This window comes from Dipodomys spectabilis, unplaced genomic scaffold, assembly GCF_019054845.1.
Source record: "Dipodomys spectabilis isolate Male_0828 unplaced genomic scaffold, ASM1905484v1 ptg000137l, whole genome shotgun sequence".
Lineage (NCBI taxonomy): Eukaryota > Metazoa > Chordata > Mammalia > Rodentia > Heteromyidae > Dipodomys > Dipodomys spectabilis.
This window is the reverse complement of record NW_024870814.1, coordinates 11,854,111-11,877,158: the sequence shown is the minus strand read 5'-3', so window position 1 is coordinate 11,877,158 and position 23,048 is coordinate 11,854,111. Positions and strand designations below refer to the sequence as shown.

The 23,048-nt window shown below is 39.7% G+C and overlaps 1 protein-coding gene and 1 pseudogene across 1 annotated transcript; one reads left to right on the top strand and one right to left on the bottom strand.

The window, feature by feature from the left end:
- The window catches only part of LOC122116639, a 1,030,500-nt pseudogene that overhangs the window by 996,402 nt on the left and 11,050 nt on the right, over nucleotides 1-23,048 (bottom strand).
- LOC122116817 lies at nucleotides 70-22,917 on the top strand. Its single transcript, XM_042690416.1, has 5 exons — nucleotides 70-212; nucleotides 859-964; nucleotides 2,753-2,885; nucleotides 3,010-3,023; nucleotides 22,585-22,917. The coding sequence occupies exons 1-5, from the start codon at nucleotides 70-72 to the stop codon at nucleotides 22,915-22,917; spliced, it is 729 nt and encodes a 242-aa protein (XP_042546350.1).

The following is a 23,048-nucleotide window of genomic DNA, read 5'->3' as shown; positions in this document are numbered from 1 at the left end:
CATTACGGGCAAGTCAGAAAGGTGAGGGGAGGAGGGTGGACCCTGCAGATATGCAGCCCTGAAGGGAACATGTGCACACAACCTGTCCAGCTGTGGGAGGTGAGAGGGGGCTGCAGTGTCAGCGCTTTCCCCAGCAGTTCCCAAGAGTCCTCTGCAGTGATCAGGCCACTGATTGTCCTTAAAGGCACAGATGGTGTCCTGAGCTTCATGATGTCAGGCTAGAAATATAACTGCTCATTGTTCCTAGCATTATTTTTCAGTGTCAGCATTTAAAATGCTGAGTTAGACAATTAGAATTATATTAATTAATGTTTTAGTTTTATAGGTAACTTACTACATATGAACAATAGATATATAAATTCTATATTCATTTGTGAAGTACTACTCTCTATTCTGAGAGGAACAGACTTTATCTTTAGACCCAGACCTCATTCAGGTCCATGGCCCAGACCATTAACACCTTTCTTTCCTGTATGCTCTTTCTTCTTCCAGGAAGATCCTCAGAAATGTTTTCTTATGTCTTCCTTGTTCTTCATCTCTTTCCTTGGTTTTCAGCCTCATCTCTCAGCCAGGTGGCTACATTCCTCACACCTCAGGGCAGTGAAAGCCTACCAGCAGCTCTGATATGAGCCTAGTATTCCAAGTCTTCCATGTATTTCAGTACCTGAAGTCTGTGCAGATTTGAAATTCACAAGTCCCATGCCACATGTCCACACATACTGAAGGCAGCCCTGGAGTGTGGATCTGGAGAATGTAATGTGTTATTCCCAGAGCCTGGCTGATTTTAACCACACTCAAATAGATACATTTTGGGTCAGTCTTCCTCATCCTATTATTATGGCTCCTTGTATTTACCAGATGGCCTTCACAACTATGGCAGCCAGCTGTGTTCTTCTGGTTTTCTTTAGTACCAGCTTTGTCCTGCAGTGCATGTAAGAGACACCAGATCCTCACAGCAAGGGCAGTAGGAGTTATTCATGGGACCATGTGATAAGATTAGAAGTGATTTTTCAGAACAGTGAAGGAGGTTGGCATATCTTTTAGGGAAGCTTATAAATCATCATCAAAATTGGTGGAAAAGAGCATTGTAGAAGAACTATGTGAGCATGTGGTGCAGAGAACATTAATATTTTAAAAGATGTAGGTCATCAAATCAAGACTCAGATGGAGTTCTGGTAGTAAATGGTACTGAAGAAAACACTGATTAGGTAATGAGTTACTCCTGTGCCATTGGTTCTGAAAGAGCAGTGTTATCTTTACATATCATCTTCATGGCCTGCCAGTGGTAAATACCATGTGATCACCCTGTTCATCTAACACCGGTATGATTGTTTAGATTGTCAAATCTACACAATGGGATGAAGTATGTCCACATGCTAATCTCTATGTGGAGGCCTTCTTCACTTCACTTTGGCTTCACTTTCTGTGATTCCTCAGGTTGAAGATGTTCTTTGGTAACTGGGTGGCTCCAGTTTCTCAACCCCACCCTTAACCTCATTGCAATTTACCATTTCTGTACCTATATGAATCACATCTCCTAAATACAACTTGTGAAAACTGCTTTATTGGTGGTCATGCATATAATACTAGCTACAGAGGAAGCTGAGATCTGACGATTAGGGTTGGAGGTCACCTTGGACATAAAGACAATGAGTCTCTGTCACCAGTTAAACACCAAAAGGTTGGAAGTGAAGCTGTGACTCATTTGGCACACTACCACCATTGAGCATAAAAGCTCAGGGACTAAGTCAAGCACCATGCCTCGTACACAAAAAAACTGCCTGACTTAGGACCTAAAAGACATGTAACTTCTAGGACTATGCAGCTTAAGGAGCAAAATGAAGTTAAAGTAGAGTTGAGTCCTCGGTCTACAGAACAACTCAGCTTCTGAGAAAGAAGAGTTTCCATTAACAGATGAAACAAATGTCCTCTAAAAGTTCAGAAATATCTGTCCCAAACATGCATAATACCCACAAAGCTAGATATGATTCCAGGTATTTTCCTAAAACTAAAGAAGAAATACCTGAGGTGAACTGTTCTAGAGGGAGGCGATAGGGAAGAACATTCAGAAGGGAAGCAATCCAGTCATTTATATGAGTTCACAGGACACCAGTGAATGCACCAACGGAGTGTCCATATATCTATGATCAAGATACTTTATTGCACATATTTCAGTGCTACCTTCCATTAAAAACTTTGAAAACTGTTCATTTCCCTCTTTCTATCAATGCATCTATCTGTCTTTCTACCTACATATGAATTATCACTTTTATAACACATGTCTGTGTATTAATGTTTATTATTAAACCATATAACAAGGTTCAGGCAAACAACCTGAATACTCTTAATTCTGTATCACAAACTCCACTGATACCAGAGTTAGGGACATCCTAAAATTAATTTCCCTTTGAAATGTTTGTCTTTGAGTGTCTGATTTAAATGAAGAAAATCATACCAAGTCATGGATAAGTTGAAAATGTTAAAAAATTCTATTTGGGGTTGGGAATTGAGCTCAGTGGAAGAGTGCTTACCTGGAAAGTGCAAGGCCCTTGGTTCAGTCCTCAGCTCTGGGAAAAAAAATCTATTTTAATCACAGGCCAACAGAATCATAATGTTTTCTTATCTCTAGAAACACATTATCTACAAGCACATTGGACATCTGGGTTCTTCAGTTGTGTGCTTTGTCACTGAGATCTGCCAGCTGAAGCTCTGACTCGCACTGCCCAAGCCATGTTGATTTGCATGTGCCCAGAACACAGCCCACTACACTGGGAACTTCTTCATCGGCTGCTCACACTCTGTGCAGGAGAAGTTCCAGTCAGCACACAGCATGGACATGAGGGCCCTTGCTCAGCTCCTGGGGCTCCTGCTGCTCTGGGTTGCAGGTAAGGAAAGATGATACTGGGGATTATTCACTCAGTGTTCAGTGGAGCTACCTGGCTGTTCATGGAAGTACTTGGACAGCAAAATTAATTAAACTGCTAATGGCTTTTATGTTTCCAATGTCAGGTGCCAGATGTGACATCCAGTTGACCCAGCCACCTTCCCTGTCATCACCTCTGGGAGACAGAGTCACCATCACTTGCCGAGCCAGTGAGGGCATTAGCAAGAGTTTACATTGGTACCAGCAGAGAGCAGGGAAAGCTCCAAAGCTTCTGATCAGTTATGCAACTACTTTGCAATCTGGGTTCCCACCAAGGTTCAGTGGCAGTGGATCTGGGACAGAGTTCACTTTCGCCATCAGCAGCATGCAGCCTGAAGATGTGGCAACATATTTCTGTCAACAGAGTGATAGTTTATCTCCCACAGTGACACAAGTCATAAATAAAACCTCCCAGAGAAGCAGAAGTGAGAGGCTGGGCTGCCCCAGCTTCTCTTCTACCTGCACAACTGCCTCTACTCTACACAACTTCTCAGATGCAGCCAAACTTTAAGGTCACTGGAGAGAGAGAGGTCATGGAGGCATTTGCACACCCTAACTCTCTGTCCGCCTGCTCATCCCAAGCAGCACACACCTTACAATGCCTCTTCTGACTTTAAAAATCAGTAATCTATACTCATGTTTCACTTACATTGTGCTAACAATTTGCAGCCACAAAAAGAAAGAGCCATTTTAGGAATATCAAACCAGGTTTTAAAAGCAAGGCAATAGAGCATTAGAAAAGATTTTGTTTTTAGATTATAAAAAAATCATCATTAAGTATTGAAACCTAAAGCAGATTTTTTTATTAAAATGGAAAATTTCTAGTTCATTGAGTGACACATCCATTGTTATTATATCTATATCTATATCTATATATACAGATATACATGTGTTATATGTGTATAAATGCATACACACACACACACACACACACAAACACACACACACATATATATGTATGTATATAAAACACCCAGAAGCCATACATAAAATAGTAAGTTTACACAATCCCTGTAACTGCCATGGTCTGATTTGTAACATATTTTATTCAGCTGCCAAGGGCTCTCAGAATACAGAGTAGAGCATAACTTCTGAGACCCCACTCAGCTGAGCCTACAGCCCACAAAGCTCTCCCCTTGCAGGCTTTTGTTGGTTGCTCTACTCAAGAAGCAGTTTTTTTGTTTTGTTTTGTTTTTGGTTGGTCCTGGGGCTTAAACTCTGGTCCTGGGTGCTGTCCCTCAGCTCTTCAGCTCAAGGTGAGCACTCTAACACTTGAGCTACAATTCCACTTCCAGTTTTTAACTCAGTTTTACATATAGAAAATTCTAGATGAAATAGTCTCATCTGCTTGTACTCAGGGGAGGCCTGTTCTGTTTGTCAACTAATATGCTGTATTAATGTGAAGAGAACAAGTAGTAGCTGGTCGCTGGTGGCTCATGCCTGTAATCCTAGCTACTCAGGAAGCTGAGATCTGAGGATCGAGGTTCCAAACCAGCCAAGGCAGGCAAGACCTTAAGAGTCTTACCTCCAATAAACCACATGAAAACTGGAAGTGGCACTGTAGTTCAAGTGAGCTGAAGAGATAAGGGACAGTGCCCAGGCCCAGAGTTCATGCCCCACGACCAAACAAAATAAATAAATAAAAATAAAAACAAGCTGCAGTTAGAAGAGTCCAAATATATGGTTTATAACAAGCAACTTCTGTGAAAACTGACTCACTCCATGAGAGGACATATAGCCCTTCTGAGACCAGGACCTCCAATGATCTAATCACTTCCTACAAGGAGGCCCTTCAGATGACCATGTGGGGTCTTCTGGAGCATCAGCACCAACTTCCTTCTCCACCTGTTCCTCCTTAACATGTGATATTCTGCCGCATGACAGAGCAGAATCCTTGGAGACAAGAAGTAGGGACTGAACTCTCTGTGACAAATAAGCAGAGACTGATTAATTCAGATTGGAAATGGAGACATTAAAAGATTTTACGTTAATTTAAGATAACCAGAATTATATACCTACATTTGTCTTTACATAGTTTAAAAAAGGGTTAAAAAACAACGGTATAGAAGTGGAATATATCTTGATCACTTTCACCCTTTACTCTGTAGAGGAAAGATTTAAGAAATTCTGTGAGCAATTTGTTGTGCAAATACAGTGTGGAAGATTAACAGGACAGATAATGGATTTTAAAACTCATTACATTGAATATATAATCACACTTTGAAGTAAAACTTTATAACATTTTTCTTTTATCCTTTTTAATTTTATTCTGTTGTAAAGGTACTGTACAGAAAGGTTACAGTTACATAAGCAGGGTAATGAGAACATTTCTTGTCAAATATTGTTACCCATTCTTTCATCTCCTACTATCCCTCCACCCAAGCCACCCAGCCCGAAGTTATAAAGTTCATTTCCAACATAGAGTCCTGTGAGTATCACTGTTGCACTGGTCACCCTGTGTCCTTGTTTCACCATTTTGTTATTCTCCTTCTGTTCTCAAGTCATAGAAATGTGTATAAAAGATGCATGGTTCCCGAATATAAACAGTGACTACAGGGGATAAGCCAAAGCGTAATTAAAAAAAAAAATATATATATATATAATAAAAAGAAGGAACTTGATACAGTATACAGACTGCATCAAAGACAACAAAAAAGACATCTTGTTTCTATATCTAGGAGTTCATTTGGATTAGCATCATTTTATATGGTGGTATGTGCATAGCTATTATCTATTGTGATCCTCTGCATGGACTATACTAGACCTCTACTAATTATTACAAATGAAGGAAATTATGAAGCCTATGTTTCTTTGGATCTGCTTACTTCACTTAATATGGTTTATTCTAAGTCTTTACATTTTCTTGCAAAGGGATTTCTAGGGCTCCTTTATCCAGGTGAAAACTTTCTAAATAAAGATCCAGAAACACAACAAATCGAATGGATGGATAAATGGTAGCATATTAAGCTGCAGAGCTTCTGCATGGCAAATGCCATAGCCAGCAAAATAAATAGAAATCTCACAGATTGGGAGAAGATATTCACTAGCTATACAACAGACAAGGCATCATATCAAAAATATACCTAAAGCTCAATAAACACTCCTCCAAAAAAAATCCTCAAAGAAATAACCAGCCCATTAATCATTGGGCTAAAGAATTAAGAGTCTATTCTGGAGAGCAAATAAGGATGGCCAATAGACACCTGAAGAAATGTTCAAAATCTCTGGTCATAAGAGAGATGCAATTCACAACCACATTGAGATTCCACCTCACCCCAGTTACAAGCGCCATTATTAAGAAAACAGATAATAATAGATGTTGGCAGGGATGAGGCCAGATACTACTCTGATGGTGGGAACATAACATGATTCAACCACTATGGAAAGCAGTATGGAGGTTTCTCAAAAGATTAAACATAGAACTCATAACAATCCAGCAATCCCACTTCTGGGTATTTACTCAAGTGACCACAAACAAGGCCACATTAATGTTACCAGCACAACTGTATTCCTTGCAGCACTATTCACCTTAGCTAAGATATGGAACCAACACTGATGCCCCCAATAGATGAATGGATCAAGAAAATATGATATATATACATCTATATATGCATGTGTATACATCTACATCTATCTATCTATCTATCCATGTATTTATACTGGAATTATATGCTTCTGTCAGAAAGAGGGCATTGTCCTTTAATCTTATAAATAAATGCATTTAGATCACTACTAGTAGCAGAAATTTTTGTTCTTCCTATCAATTCTTTATGTTAAATTTCCTTTGGAAACAGAAGTTCTAACACTTGTAGCTGAGATTCCTGAACATATAACTTAGTAACTATGGGTATAAGATGACACTTTATATAGCTAAACTATTCATCTCCCTTGAGGATCCTTGCTGCTGCTGGTGAGTGCAGTGTTTCTCTCTAGACCTTCTGCATGAGTTTAAGGCCAGCTGGGAATTGTGCTCATTCCCTTCCTATAGACTGTCCTTGACATGAACCTGCATACTTTTGGTCTCTGATGATGTTTTAGGGTGTCAGAGCCATGTACACCCTATCTTCCTTCACAGTGGGGTCTTTCTTCCCAGTGCTGTAGGAATCAAGGATTTTATTGGTTGTCCCCAAACACAGAGCTTATTTGGAATCACTTTTCTCAGAAGAGCAGGCCTGACCTTCCCCTTGGCTCCTCCCACATTGTTGCACCCACCTGGAGATCTGCATAAATGAAGGAGGAGGACCTTCCTTTCTAAGATCTGAACTTGGCTTGACCTGTCAACACTCCTCATTTAACTCTTAAAAATGAAGTCCTTCTATCACCTCCTGGGGCTGTTAATGCTGTGGATCCCTGGTAAGGGCAAAGGGAGATAAGGAATGAAAGTGGGTGAAAAGGTGAGATCTAAGGGTCCAGTTGTGCCCTATCTGTGAAGATCCTGTTATCCATGTTGGGAAAGTGATAGTTAGGTGTGAGAGAGTGAAGAACATTCCAGAAAGAGCTAAAACTGTGCTTGGGGGAAGACTGCTAGATGAAAATACAATCAGTGACTCCTAGAGACCTCTTTATATTTTACAAATATCTCTATTTATAATCTTTTTTATTTTTAGATTAGTAATCAATATGAAATATGAAAACATGCAATATATATCAAAATTCAAATAATATCTACATATCTATGCTTGTGAATAACCTTGCACTTCTGTCTTATTCTAATTTCAGGATCCAGTGGAGATATTATGATGACCCAGAATCCAGTCTCCCTGCCTGTCACGCTGGGAGATCCGGCCTCCATCTCCTTCAGGTCTAGTCAGAGCCCCCTGCATAGCAATGGAGACACTTATCTGAATTGGTACCTGCAGAAGCCAGGCCAGTCTCCACAACTCCTGATATACACAGTTTCCAACTGATTTTCTGGTGTCCCAGACACATTGACTGGCAGTGGGTCAAGCACAGATTTCACACTGACATCAGCAAGGTAGAGCCTGAGGATGTTGGAGTTTATCACTGCTTCAAGATACACATAAGCCTCCCACAGTGATCCATTCCTGAAATAAAACTTCCTTTTAGGCAGTATGAGCTATCCTTAGGGTTACTGGTCTGGGGAACTGCAGAGCAGATCATCTGAGTCTGTCTAGGAGGAAGATATTTTTTTTGGGGGGGTCCGGTCATGGGGCCTGAACTCTGGGCCTGGGCACTGTCCCTCAACTCTTCAGCTCAAGGCTAGCGCTCTATCACTTGAGCCACAATGCCACTTCTGGCTTTTTTTCTTTTTGCTTATGTGGTGCTGAGGAATCGAACCCAGAGCCTCATGCATGCAAGGCAAGTGCTCTACAACTGAGACACCTTCCCAGCCCCAGAGGAAGATATTTTGATCAATGTAACTATGAGTACAGATGAGGTTTGAGTGACAAGATGACTTCATTCAATCTACATTCATGGAACAGGAGAAAAATAATAATAGCACATAGACCAGGAGATTTCAGATAAACCATGAAGTATTTATTGAAAAATTTCTTTGTGTCTTAAGTAATATGATAGCTAACAGGTAATATAAGAATGAATTGTCTGGGCTGGGAATGTGGCTCAGTGGTAGAGCCCTTGCCTTGCATGCCTGAGGCCCTAGGTTCAATTCCTCAGCACCACATATACAAAAAGAAAAAAGCCGGAAGTGGCATTGTGGCTCAAGTGGTAAAGCACTAGTCTTGAGCTAAAGAGCTGAGGGACAGCACCCAAGCCCAGAGTTCAAGCCCTATGACCGGAATACACCCCCCCACCCAAAAAAAAAAAAAAGAATAAAATGTCTTTTGTGATTTTAATCCATTTATAATGAAACGTGAAATACTTCCATCAAGCACATGGTCCTGGCTCACAACTATAGCAAATGTTGTGCTTTCTGTTCACCAGCTGGAGGTGCAGTTGTGCATTTCTTGCCTCTGCTCAAATGCTGCTTTACCTTCAAGTCCTTAGCTGAGTTTTGTCATGATCCTATGGTAAGATTAACCTTTCCCGAGTTACAGTACTGCACTCTGTAAATAGTGTCTCACATTCTTTGCCCTAGGCCCTGGCTCTATTTAAGACTGTCGAGTGTGATCAAGCCATGTAACGGTGTCCATAGGTCCCAAATTGGAAGATTAAGTCTTGTTCAATAGGCACAGCACTCATAGCTCTGTCTGGCCAGCCTTAGTGAATTTGAAAAATTATGGCATGATAGCATCATTAATAGCTTAATTTTATTCTACATCCATCCCTATAATCCTTAATTTTAAACAATGACAATGTACTCCCTAGGATTTGGGTGATTTTCTGTCTTATGCCACCATCTAGTGTGCATTTGCATCAAATGGTGTAAACTGTTTCACCATGATTTTCTCAGATCCATCTGGGAAACTAACGGTTGGAGTTTGAGATGCTCTGAGCTCCAGATTTTATCATTCCTTGGCAAAATATATGACTAAAATGTATGTTAACAAAAGGGATACCTTCGATTCACGTATGAACAGTTATTGTAAAGTTTATCCTCATTTGTAGCATTCTGTAGAATGCTAGTCAGAACTACCTCAGTTCTCACCTCTGTCCTGGCAAGCATCTTACCCACATACAGAGAGGCACCCTTCTGGTTTCTAATTCTCACCGAGTCTCCTCATTGTGTAAGTTTGTGGGTCACCAGAAAAGAAAAAGTAAATGATCCCTGAGCTTCCAGCGTGGTGCTGACGCTGGGTGACTGATAGTCAGCTGTCATCACTACTCCCATCTCAGAAACAGTTGATTGAAGGGGCTGGAACTTACTTGGAAATATTTCCAGATACTTTTATTGGTTCTAAGATTAGTGCAACAAATCTTCATTGTAATTTGGTAAATACAGAGAAGAAATTCCATTAAGCATTGTCACCATTTGTCAAGTATTGGAAAACCTCTCTTGAAAAGCACATACATGGTCAAACACACATACTGAATATTACTATATAACACTCACTTACCTGAATGCATATGAATATACATTTATTCTTAATTTTTTCCCTGAAATAAGACATATGCTCCTCATCCCTTAGCACTTGTTACAAATGCAGAATAGCTGGTCTACTTTGGTCTATGGAATCATGCTCTGCGTTTTATCAAGGTAACACTTTTCCTGCAATGTTTTGAAATTCATGATTTAGAAGAACTTACCTTGGCAAATGAGATCTCTTATGAAAAGTTGTTGGCAACACACTAACATTTTTGTGTAAATGATAAAAACTATTTTTTTCTTCTTGGATGTTGAAGTTTAAGTTCATAATTATTTACTATTTGCACGATCCAATATCTTGAAAGTCTAATGGTATAATTGGTTCTTATTAACTTGATGAACTATTAAAAAATAGTGATTTCAAAAGTGTGTTTCTGTTCTGGAGATACATGGACATAAATGTGCTTCTATATCTTGGCCTCAAAATAGTGTTCATGACCTTAAAGGTTCAATCCTTCTTTGGTGTCTGTTCCAGATCAAACAAATCCACACAATGGAGACAAGTCCAGTGACCCACAACAGAACTCTCCAGTTGAGTCCTGCCTGCATTGGGCAAATCATTGTAATGGTGAATTTCTCTATGTCCTAAGATACATGTTTTGTGTTAGGATCCCCTTGGTTTGGAATTTTTTACACACCATCGTTGTTGAAACACTGACTGATTTCATATCAAATATGCACACAGAGAGATGAATTTTTATCAAAACTGACTATATAACTAAACTATTTAGAAAAATTATAAAAAGAATATAAAGAGAATATAAAGGGACATTATGAACATGTGAATCAATGAAGTAGAGTGAGATCTTCCAAAGAACCTTCTATCAGGAGCAGTTAATTTGCAAGAGATCCACCAACATCAATAAATACCAGAGGAATGACTTAGATATAACACATGAAAGTACTGATGATAAGAAGTTTACAACAATGTACACACTAACAGCAAGTTGTATGTTTGTTCATAGAAACTTGTATAAAGAGGTCAGTTGCCTGAAGCCCCCAACTCTGTCCTCTGCTCTCTCAGAGATGGATAGGACTCTGTCATTCTACAGCTTTGAATCCTAAATAAGGCCCTCATTCACTATATGGATAGGGATTTAGAGAGGGAAGTGGTTCTGGGAAATGTACTTCCTGCAGAGACTGTGTAATGAAGTTCAGAGCTGACTACCCATTGTGGTCCTATAGCCCAATACTCAGGATTTGCTCAGGAAATCATTGCCCAAGAACATTTCCATATTGCATCTATACGTCATCAGAAGGTTGCAATAAAAGCAACAAAATTTAATAAAGTCACACATCAATGGAAATAAAGTTTTTATGATATATATATGAGTCTCTTTACAAACTAAATTCTCGCTTAACAAAATAAAAACAAAATTCAACTAAATATGGAAATAATATTTTCTTTCTTATTCAGATTTTTCCAGAATTCAACAATATCATCAACAACACTGAAAACATGTTGCAAATACAAAATTATAAAGCACTTGAGATCTCCTAAATGTAGATCTACTAAATGTAGACCCAGAAACACAACAAATCAAAGAAAGGTTGGAAAAATGGGATTGCATGAAACTGCAAATAATCTGCGTGGAAAAGGACATAGCTGGTAAGATCAATAGAAAGCCTACAGAACAGGAGAAGATATTTAGTAGCTGTTCAACAGTCAAGGGCTTCATATCTAAAATATACTTAGAACTCAACCATTATATCCCCCTAAAACAAATCTTCAAAGGAACAACTTCCCCATAAATAAGCGGTCTAAAGACTTCAAGAGAGATTTCTCTGAAGATGAAATAAGAATTTATTTTCCTATGGCTTATCTGCTGTTGTCACTGTATTCTATTTTGGCAGCCTGGATATTGTATATATGTTCATCTGAACTAGGGAAGGGAAGGGGAACAACAAAATGGTGAGACAAGGGACAAAGGTTGAACCAATGAAACAGTGATACTCACAAGACACTATGTTGGAAAAGAACTGTACAACTTGGGGGTGAAGGGGAGAGGGAAAGTGGGAGAAAAATGAGGGATAGGGTAACAAGTTCAACAAGAATGTACTCACTACCTTATGTATGTAACAGCAACCCCTCTCTACATTGCTTTGACAATAAAATTAAATAAAAAAAGAATGGTCAATAGAAACGTGAAAAAATGCTCAATGACTCTGACCCTAAAAGAAATGCAAATCAAAACAACATTCAGACTCCACCTCACCCCAGTTAGAATGGCTATAATCAAGAAATCTAATAACAACAGATGCTGGAGGGGATGTGGCCAAAAGGAAACCATACTGCACTGTTGGTGGGAATATAAATTTGTTCAACCACTCTGGTAGGCAGTATGGAGATTTTCCCAGAAGACTCCACATATGACCCAACAATCCCACTTTTGGCCATTTACCGAAACCATCACAAACAAGGCCATACTAAAGCTACCCGCACAACTATATTTATTGCAGCATTATTTACCATAGCTAATGTATGGAACCAACTGAGATGCCCCTCAGTAGATGAATGGATCAAGAAAATGTGATATATATATATATATATATATATATATATATATATATATATATATATCAATTCTATACTTCCATCAGAATGACACTGTCCCATTTGTTAGGAAATGGAAAGACTTGGAAAAAAATCATATTAGCTTAAGTAATCCAGACCCAAAGAAATATAGGTCCCATGGTTCCTTTCATTTGCAATAATTACTGTACGTCAAGGATAATTTTACCAGGTGAGTAGAAAAGGTCAAAAGCTATGTACATAAGACCATATAAGATGATGTTAAGTAAAATGAACCCCAAGATATGGACACAAGTGGTCTTTCTTTGTTGTTTTTAATGCACTATGTGATTGTTTTGATTGTTTTGTATGTTCTTCGCCTTACAGTATATCCCTTGATGTCACTGTATGTGATTCTGGTACCCTGCATCTTGTAAATACAGTTTTCAAATTTTGGAAAGGAAAAGGGAATAACAAAATGCTGAGACAAGGAAACAGGATGACCCATTGCAACAATGATACCCACAAGACAGTATATTGGAAATGCACTTTACAACTTTGGGTGGGGGGAGGACTGGGGGAGGAGGGGGTGGGAAGGGATAGTGGGAGAACAAGGGGGGGGTAACAATGTTCGACAAGAAATGTACTCATTGTCTTACTCATGAAACTGTGATCCCTCTGTACAGCATCTTTACAATAAAATTTTAAAGTTAGACAAAATTATCATCTAATTTCTTTGGCTGAAGTGTAGTAATATTGTCACTAATTATCCCTCATGAATCTAACCATGTGATCAACAGCTCTTCTGGATGCTATGAAACTTCTTGTGACACTGCAGTTTACCCAGTCATATCAAATATTCTCCCCCACATTTGTTCATACACTCTTCAGACTGTAATAATGTTGATAAGATGAGCCATCTTTGCATTCCATACAGTAGTGACTTCCTGAGCCCTGACAACTGCACAGGCAAATGTCCTCTTGTGTCACTCCATCTCAGCACCTACATTGGAGTCAACAATGCTATTTCTCCCTTGCGTAGATAACCATCTATCCTCACTCTTACTTCTACTGTTGCTTCCTTCCAAGATGGATGACATTTCTCTGTGCTCAAAGAATAGATTCTATCCAAGAATCTATTCAAAGATTCCAGCATGATCTTCCTTTTTAGAGTTCTACCCAATATTCCTGGGCCCAATACCTTTAATGAAGGTGTTGAGCACATTGTTCTCTTAGTAACTAGAAGAGACCAGAATGGAGGAGACACATGCAGGTTTAGGTGATACAATAAGTTTCAGATAAAATGAGTTCATCCTCCTTTTCAAGGAGAATTTACTTCTGAACATAATAACTAAGGGTGAAGAAGTTTAAAACCCAGAAGGAATAGTAAGAGGTCCTCAAGCATGGACATTTGAAATAATACCCAAGGCTAGGTTGTTTTAAAAAAAGGTTGCAGGCATGAAGGAAGAAAATCTCTGAGAGGACTTGCTTTTATGGATCATCTGGGACAAGAAATTCAGTGGTAGAGGAGAAAATAAGACTGAGCAATCCAGGCATTTTCATATCAATGAGTTCCACTTTCTTATTTCATTCCCATGGATTTCATTACAGGACAGCAGTGCTAATAAGTTGCCACATAAAGATTATCAATAATTCATAGCAATTCCAAAACTTTCTATTCTGCACTATAAAGACTGCCAAATTGGTGTGAAGCAAATTTTGTCTATAAATTTCTAGAACTAAGGAAGATGGCAGAGGAGAAGCTGGAATCTGAACAAGCTCTTGCATAGAAAACAGTTTCAGAGTTCCAGTGAACAGTCCCAAGCCAGAGAATCACACCAAGTGTGCCATCACAGGACAGAGAGTTAGCCAAGAGAGGGGAAGCCAAGCAGACACATCTGAGCGTCTGCCAGCAGCTGCTGCTGCGGCAGCAGGGTCACAGAGGCGACCGCAGCCGCGGCCATACCTGAGCGCTCACACAGAGAGTCCAGGACGAAAGAGCCAGACGCAGCGGGCGAGCGGATTCTACTCAACACCAGCAAGAACCGACAAGGAGCGGACAACTTCATCCTGCACTTTGCAGACCAGAGACGAACCAGGATCCAAGACTCGTCGTGAGTAGCCCCACTTCCTCACTCCTTCCCAGGGAGCAGAGGAGGGAAGGCCACCCCTCCCCACCCCAGCACCAGTGATCTCCATCTTGGATACCGACAAAGCTCGGAGGAGCAGCTAGCTCCAGCTCAGGCCTTGGAATAAAACGAGTCATTTAGCAGGTCACAAGAACTTAACGGCGAAGTGACCTCACAGACTCAGTTCCATCCAGGGAAAAGTCACCCAGCTCAGGCGCCAGCCATTGGAGTGGCTCTCCTCACCGGGTAACCAGAGCCAGAGGCTGCCCCTCCCTCTAGCAGCCACCACAATCAATTGAAAAACAGAAACCCTGAGAATGGCTCCAGGCTGGGTGCTGTGAGTTTTTTTCACAAAATAGCCCCAGGGAAAAGCTACTGTTTGTTGAAAGGCCTCAACTCTACCCAGAACCTAGCTTCATCACTGCATCCCCCTCTTTTGTGATTCTCAAAGCAGATCACCCTCCCAGTAAACTAACCTGGGAGGGGGAATCTCAAAATCTTGGGTAAAGCAGAGCATTTTTCTGCCTGTTCCAACAAACTGACTTAAGAAACCAATCAAGCCACAGGACCTCAAGCTGACCAGAGACTCCAACCACACTCTGGTTACAGACAAAAGGGAGATACAGGACTCTTTCCACCCCTCCCCCCCAAAAAAAAAAAAATCAAAGACCTTTTTTTTTTTCTTCTTCTTCTTCTTCTTTTCTTTTTTCTTTTTTTTTTGTTTTGTTTTTTTTTCTTCGTTTTTTGTTACCTTATATATATAAAAAATTTTTTTTTGCTTTTCTAAAACTTTTATTAATCTTTAATTTTTGCCTCTTCTGAAAAAATAATTGTTTTCCATTAACTTTTTTTTTTTCTTTTCTCCTCTTATAATTTTTATTTTAGGAATATGTGAATGTGTGTTTTCCTTTCTTTTCTTGTCTTCTTTCTCTTTTTCTTTCATTCTTAATTATCTTTTTGTTTTTTGTCTAGCTCTACTGAACTTCTGATCTTTTCTTCTCACTTTCCTATCCTTTCCATCTTTTCCTCTTTGTTCTTCTTTATGTGACTTAACTCTTGTCCTGCAAATCCTCAGATAAACCCATAGTTAACCAGTAGACCCTACCCCCCATTGTGTACACACTTAACCCACAAACTTATTACTCAATTCAAAACCTCTGAGACTTAAATTCATTAATAGCAGTACTACCTCTTTATACCTATATAATATTTTAAGCATTTTTTTAAAGTTTTCCACATCTCCTCTATGTCCCTCCCTTTCTCTCAACATATTCATATTCCTCTATAAATAGATGGTCTTTTAATCTCTAAAATAACATTAATTTTTACGTTTCTATTTTTTTTTTCTGGTCTCTTTTCATTCCCCTTTCCCTTTCTTCTTTCTCTCTCTCTCTCTACTTGCATCCTACCCAACCTATTTCCTGCACTGTGATTAGGACATAGTTAACTCTCCCTGTGCCTCCCCACACCAATCTATTCCTATTTTTTACCCACATCTCTCCCTAACCCTAATAATTTCTGGTTTTCCAAATTCTTCTCTGCGGTTCGAAGTCCTTTAACATATAGTTGTTTGATGTCGAATAGATGTATCTGTTCAACTAGATTGTATCTGTAGACTATTGACTGTACAAATGCAAACTTTGGTTGATGGTTGACTTAAGATAGTGTTCTAGCACAAAACTGGTGCTATCTTCATCTCAAATGGGCAGAGTAAGCCGGAAAAACACAAGAAAAATGGCAAATTCGGGTATCTCAATTCCCAATCTTGATAATCAGGGATTAGAACAGATAATGAATAATCCAGAGGAGAGTTCCCAAACAGCTCTACAAACACTGCTGGCAAACATGATAAATGAAAAGTTTGACAATGTACAAAGGACTCTGTATGAGCGTGACAGGGAGAGAGAGGAGGCATCCCAGAAGTTTATACAGGAATATCATAAGCATGAGGAAGCTACTCAAAAACTGATACAGGATTTGCATGAACAACATGAGAATACTCAAAGAGAAAGGGAGGAATGGCGTGAGCAGGCTGAAAACACTCAAAGAGATCTGCAGGAATCCCACGAACGGGAGGAAGCTAATCAAAGAGTAATACAGGAATTGAGAGACCAGGTAGAGAACACACAAAGATCACTAAAGGCATTCATGGAATCCATTAACAAAGAGCTGAAGGAAGTCAGGGAGACCACAAAGGGAATGCTGAATGGAACCCAACAGAAGGAATGGGAGCCCAAAGAAACCATAACCAATGAACTAAGTGATTTGAGGACAAACACTGAACACCAAATTAAGGAAGTAAAGAAATTCATACAAGACCTAAAACAGAGCTTCAACAAAGAATTTGAAGCCATCAAAGCCGACCAACTAGAAGGAAAAGAGATAACAAACAAAGTAGAGAGTCTTGACAGCAGGTTAGACCATGCAGAAGATCGAATCTCAGGGATTGAAGACAGCCTAGATATTATAGAGAAAGAACATACAACCATCCAAGACAAGTCCAAGAAATATGATAGATCTATCCAACACCTGGAAGACACCATCAGAAGGCCTAATCTAAGGATAATGGGTGCAGAGGAGCACCTAGAAACAGAAATTAATGGTCTAGGAAATTTGTTTAACAGGATCCTAGCAGAGAACTTCCCAAACATGCAAAAAGATAGGCCTGTCCAGATACAAGAAGCCTTTAGAACCCCAAATAGACCAGACCAGAATAGGACATCCCACCGCCACATTATAATCCACACAGGATCAACTCAGAACAAGGAAAAGATCCTTAAACCTGTCAGAGAGAAAAGGGTAATCACTTATAAAGGGAAACCAATTAGAATCACCTCAGATTTCTCAGCAGAGACAATCAAAGCAAGAAGAGCCTGGAACGATGTATGCCATGCCCTACAAACAAACAACTATCAACCAAGAATACTGTACCCAGCTAAACTCTCCTTCATAACCGAAGGCCAAATAAAAACCTTCCATAGCAAAGAAAAATTGAAACAATACATCTCCACCAAACCAGCCCTACAAAAGATTCTTAAAGATGTCCTACACATAGAAAACCAACAAGACCACAATAAAGGCCAAGAAACTGCACCCAAACTGAGAATCCAAGAACCATAGGAAGAACCCAGTTTTCGCAGCCCCCAAGAAGGTAGATAACATGGCAGGAACTCCCAAATACCTCTCAGTCCTATCTCTTAATGTTAACGGACTGAACTCTCCAATTAAGCGACATAGACTGTCTAGTTGGATTAAAAAACAAGACCCTTCTATCTGCTGCCTGCAGGAGTCACATCTTGCCCGTAAAAACAAACACATTTTCAATGTTAAAGGCTGGAACAAAATCTACCAAGCAAACGGACCGCATAAACAGGCGGGAGTTGCAATCCTAATATCAGATAAAATAGACTTCAAATTAAAATTCGTGAAAAGAGATAAAGAAGGTCACTAAATACTAATTAAAGGATCTCTCCTTCAGGAGGATATTACAATTCTAAATATCTATTCGCCAAACAATGGAGCACCCAAATTTATCAAAGAAACACTACTTTCCCTCAAATCCCATATAGATCCAAAGACATTAATAGTTGGGGATTTTAACACACCACTCTCCCCACTAGATAGATCAACTCGGCAAAAACTCAACAGAGAAACTGCAGATCTAAACAGCTGCATAGATCAACTAGACTTAACAGACATTTACCAAACATTTCACCCAGCAGCATCAGAATACACGTTTTTCTCAGCAGCACATGGAACGTTTTCTAAAATAGACCACATTTTAGGCCACAAAGAAAACTTGTCTAAATTCAGAAACATTGAAATTATACCTTGCATTCTCTCTGACCACAAGGGAATAAAATTAGAACTCAACACCAAAAGCCACCAAAGAAAGTCCGGTATCAAATGGAGGCTGAACAACACACTGCTGAATCATGAGTGGGTCATGGAAGAGATTAGAAAGGAAATTCAAATGTTCATGCTATTCAACAAAAATGAACACACAAATTACCAGCTCCTCTGGGACACAGCAAAGGCAGTACTCAGAGGCAAGTTTATAGCTCTGAGCTCCTACATCAACAAATTGGAGAGATCTGAAACTAGCAATTTAATGACGCATCTAAACCTCCTTGAAAAAGAGCAGCAAGATAAACCCCAATCCCGTAGACGGAAAGAAATAATCAAAATTAAATCAGAATTAAATGAATTAGAATCAAAAAAAACTATAGAAAGAATCAACAAAACAAAGAGTTGGTTCTTCGAAAAACTTAACAAAATTGACAGACCCTTAGCAAATCTTATCAGAAAAAGAAGAGAACACACCCAAATTAATAAACTCAGAGATGAGAATGGAAACATCACCACGGAAACAACCAAGATTCAGAACATTATAAGGGAATACTTCTCAAAACTGTATGCTAATAAGTTTGAGAACTTGACAGAAATGGACCTCTTCCTAGCAAATATTGACATGCCAAAACTAAACCAAGATGAGGCAAACTATCTTAACAGGCCCATATCAAGCATTGAAATAGAAACAGCAATAAGAGACCTCCCAGCTAAGAAAAGTCCAGGGCCAGATGGTTTCACAGCGGAATTTTACAAGGCCTTCAAAGCAGAGCTCACACCAATTCTCCTCCAACTCTTCAATGAAATTGAAAGAGAAAGCTCACTACCGAACACATTCTATGAAGCCATCATAACCCTCATCCCAAAACCAGGCAGGGACTCATCAAAGAAAGAGAACTATAGACCCATTTCTTTGATGAACATTGATGCAAAACTTCTCAACAAAATTTTGGCCAACCGACTTCAACAATTCATCAAAAAATCATACACCACGATCAAACAGGATTCTTTTCAGGGATGCAAAGCTGGTTCAATATACGCAAATCAATTAATATTATTCATCACATCAACAGGAGCAAGAATAAGAACCACATGGTTATCTCAATAGACGCAGAAAAAGCATTCGACAAGATCCAACACCCCTTTATGATGAAGGTTTTGGAAAAATTAGGAATCCATGGAACATTCCTCAGTACAATAAAGGCTGTATATGACAAACCTACAGCCAGCATTCTACTCAATGGTGAAAAACTAAAGCCATTTCCTCTTAACTCAGGAACAAGACAAGGATGCCCACTCTCTCCACTACTCTTCAATCTAGTGTTAGAATGCCTAGCTACAGCAATAAGACAAGATGCAGACATAAAGGGGATCCAAATAGGGAAAGAAGAAATAAAACTCTCCCTCTTTGCAGATGACATGATCTTGTATTTAAAGAATCCCATAGACTCCACTCCCAAATTACTTAAGCTGATTCAAAACTTTGGCAAAGTAGCAGGTTATAAAATTAACCCCCAAAAATCCATGGCTTTTCTGTATGCCAACAATGAGAAAAGTGTGGCTGAAATTAGGAAAGCAACTCCATTTGTAATAGCCCCACAAAAAATAAAATACCTAGGAATTAACTTAACTAAAGAAGTGAAGGACCTCTATGATGAAAACTTTAAAATCTTGAAAAAGGAAATCAACACAGAACTTAAAAAATGGCAAAACCTCCCATGCTCCTGGATTGGAAAGATTAACATCGTGAAAATGGCAATACTTCCCAAGGCTATCTACAAATTCAACGCAATACCTATCAAAATTCCACCCTCATTCTTCAAGGAAATAGAAGAGGCAATCCAAAAATTCATATGGAACAATAAAAGACCCCGAATAGTAAAAACTCTCCTCAACGGAAAGAACACTGCTGGAGGAATATCAATACCAAATTTCAAACTCTACTATAAAGCCATAGTAATCAAAACAGCTTGGTATTGGCATAAGAACAGACCTCAGGACCAATGGAATAGAATTGAAAACCCAGAAATGAACCTACAGACCTATAGCCATCTAATCTTCGATAAGGGAGCTAAAACAATAGAATGGAAGACAGACAGCCTCTTCAGTAAATGGTGCTGGCAAAACTGGTTAACTACATGTAGAAAACTAAAGCTAGATCCTTATATATCACCCTGCACCAGAATCAACTCCAAATGGATCAAAGACCTTGAACTCAAAGCAGACACTCTGAAAACATTACAGGATGGAATAGGAGAAACCCTGGGTCTCCTTGGCTCAGGCTGAAATTTTCTGAATAGAGACCCGGAAACACAACAAATCAAAGAAAGGTTGGACAAATGGGATTGTATAAGGTTGCAGAGCTTCTGCAGGGCAAATGACATAGCTAGCAAGATCAATAGAAAGCCCACGGATTGGGAGAAGATCTTTACTAGCCATACAACGGACAAGGGTCTCATATCTAAAATATACTTGGAACTCAAAAAATTAAACCACCCAACAACAAATCCTCAAAGAAACAACTGCCCAATAAGTAAGTGGGCGAAAGACCTAAAGAGAAGCTTCTCTGAAGAAGAAAGAAGGATGGCCAATAGACACATGAAGAAATGTTCAACATCCCTAGCCATAAAAGAAATGCAAATCAAAACAACATTGAGATATCACCTCACTCCAGTTAGAACAGCAAAAATCAAGAACTCTAACAACAACAGATGCTGGAGGGGATGTGGACAGAAAGGAACCTTACTTCATTGTTGGTGGGAATGTAAACTTGTTCAACCACTTTGGAAAGCAGTATGGAGGTTCCTCAAAAGACTCCATATAGAGCTCCCCAATGACCCAGCAATCCCACTTTTGGGCATTTACCCAAATGACCACAAACAAGGCCACACTAAAGCTACCAGCACAACTATGTTTATTGCAGCATTATTTACCATAGCTAAGATATGGAACCAACCCAGATGCCCCTCAGTAGATGAATGGATCAAGAAGATGTGGTATATATACACAATGGAATTCTATGCCTCCATCAGAAAGAATGACATTGCCCCATTTGTTAGGAAATGGAAAGGCTTGGAAAAAATTATATTAAGTGAAGTAAGCCAGGCCCAAAGAAACAAAGGTCCCATGGTTTCCCTTATTTGCAATATCTAGTATAGGTATGAGTCAAGCGGAAAAAGTCAGAGAATGTGATGTTAGGAAAACGAACCCTCAAATATGTAATTTAATGTTTTTGTTTCATTCATGCATGTGTTTCTAACGCATTTATAATATTATTTCTTTGTTGCTTTGTATGTCCCTCCCCCACAGTGTAACCCCCGCTTTCACTATATTTGATGTCAGTATAACATGTGGAGGAGATGGGGACAAACAAGTCGTTTAAGGATTCAGGTGGACCTGTTGCAACAATGAGAACTACAAAATGTCATGTCAAAACCAGCTTTACAATGTCGGTGGGGGGGAGGGAGGGGGGGTATGATTGGGTGGGGGGGAGGGGGGAGGCTGGGATGGAGGTGAAGGGTAAACAAAGGAGGAGGCTGCAATGCTTGGTAAGAAATGTATGCATTTTCCTGCCCATGTAATTGTAACCCCTCTGTACAGTATGTTTTCAAATAAAATAAAATAAAATAAAATAAAAATTTCTAGAACTAAGTTTCCAGTGGACAAGTCTTCTCTGACACAAAGAAATTAAACAGAAAGAAGCTTTGATCCTCCAAGGGATCATTGGTATGATCAAACCACAGGAACAATTTGGTGATCCCCTTCTGTAGCTAGAACTTATTCTTTTACATGAATTGTGTCCCCTGAAATTCAGAATGTATGCAGTTGCTGAGATGAGGCAACTGGACAGCTGTGTTTAGCCCTGCCCAAATGCTGTTGATTTGCATGTACCAGCAGCACTGCCCACAACAATCAGGCTTCTTCACAGGCTGCTCACACTGTGCAGCATTCAGTCCCAGTCAGCACACATCATGGACATGAGGACCCCTGCTCAGCTCCTGGGGCTTCTGCTGCTCTGGCTCCCAGGTAAGGAAGGACAATTCTAAGGATTAACATAGCTCCATGTTACCCACGGTGCTTTACTTTTCAGGGAAGGCTTGCTAAAACTCGATTGATAGTGTGGATATTTATTTCCATGTCTCTGCTGCCAGGTGCCCCGTCTGACATCCAGATGACTCAGTCTCCCTCATCATTGTCTGTGTCTCTAGGAGACACTGCCACCATCACTTGCAGGGCCAGCGAGGACATTGGGTATGCTTTAGCCTGGCACCAGCAGCAACCGGGGAAAGCTCCAACATCTCTGATATATAGCGCAGATAGTTTAGAATCTGGAGTTCCACCAAGGTTCAGTGGCAGTGGGCATGGGACAGAGTTCACTCTCACCATCAGCAGCCTGCAGCCTGAAGATGTTGCCACTTATTACTGTCAACAAGTTTTCAGTACTCCTTCCACAGTGATACAAGTCATAACAAAAACCTCCCAGAGAAGCAAAGTGTGAGGCTGGGCTACCCAGCTGATCCTTCTACTCCCTCCACCTGGTCAGAAGGTTCTCAGACACAGGTAGTTTACACTTGAAGAATATGAATTGTGGCATCATTTAGTATTTATGGAAGAATAAAACAATTAGCT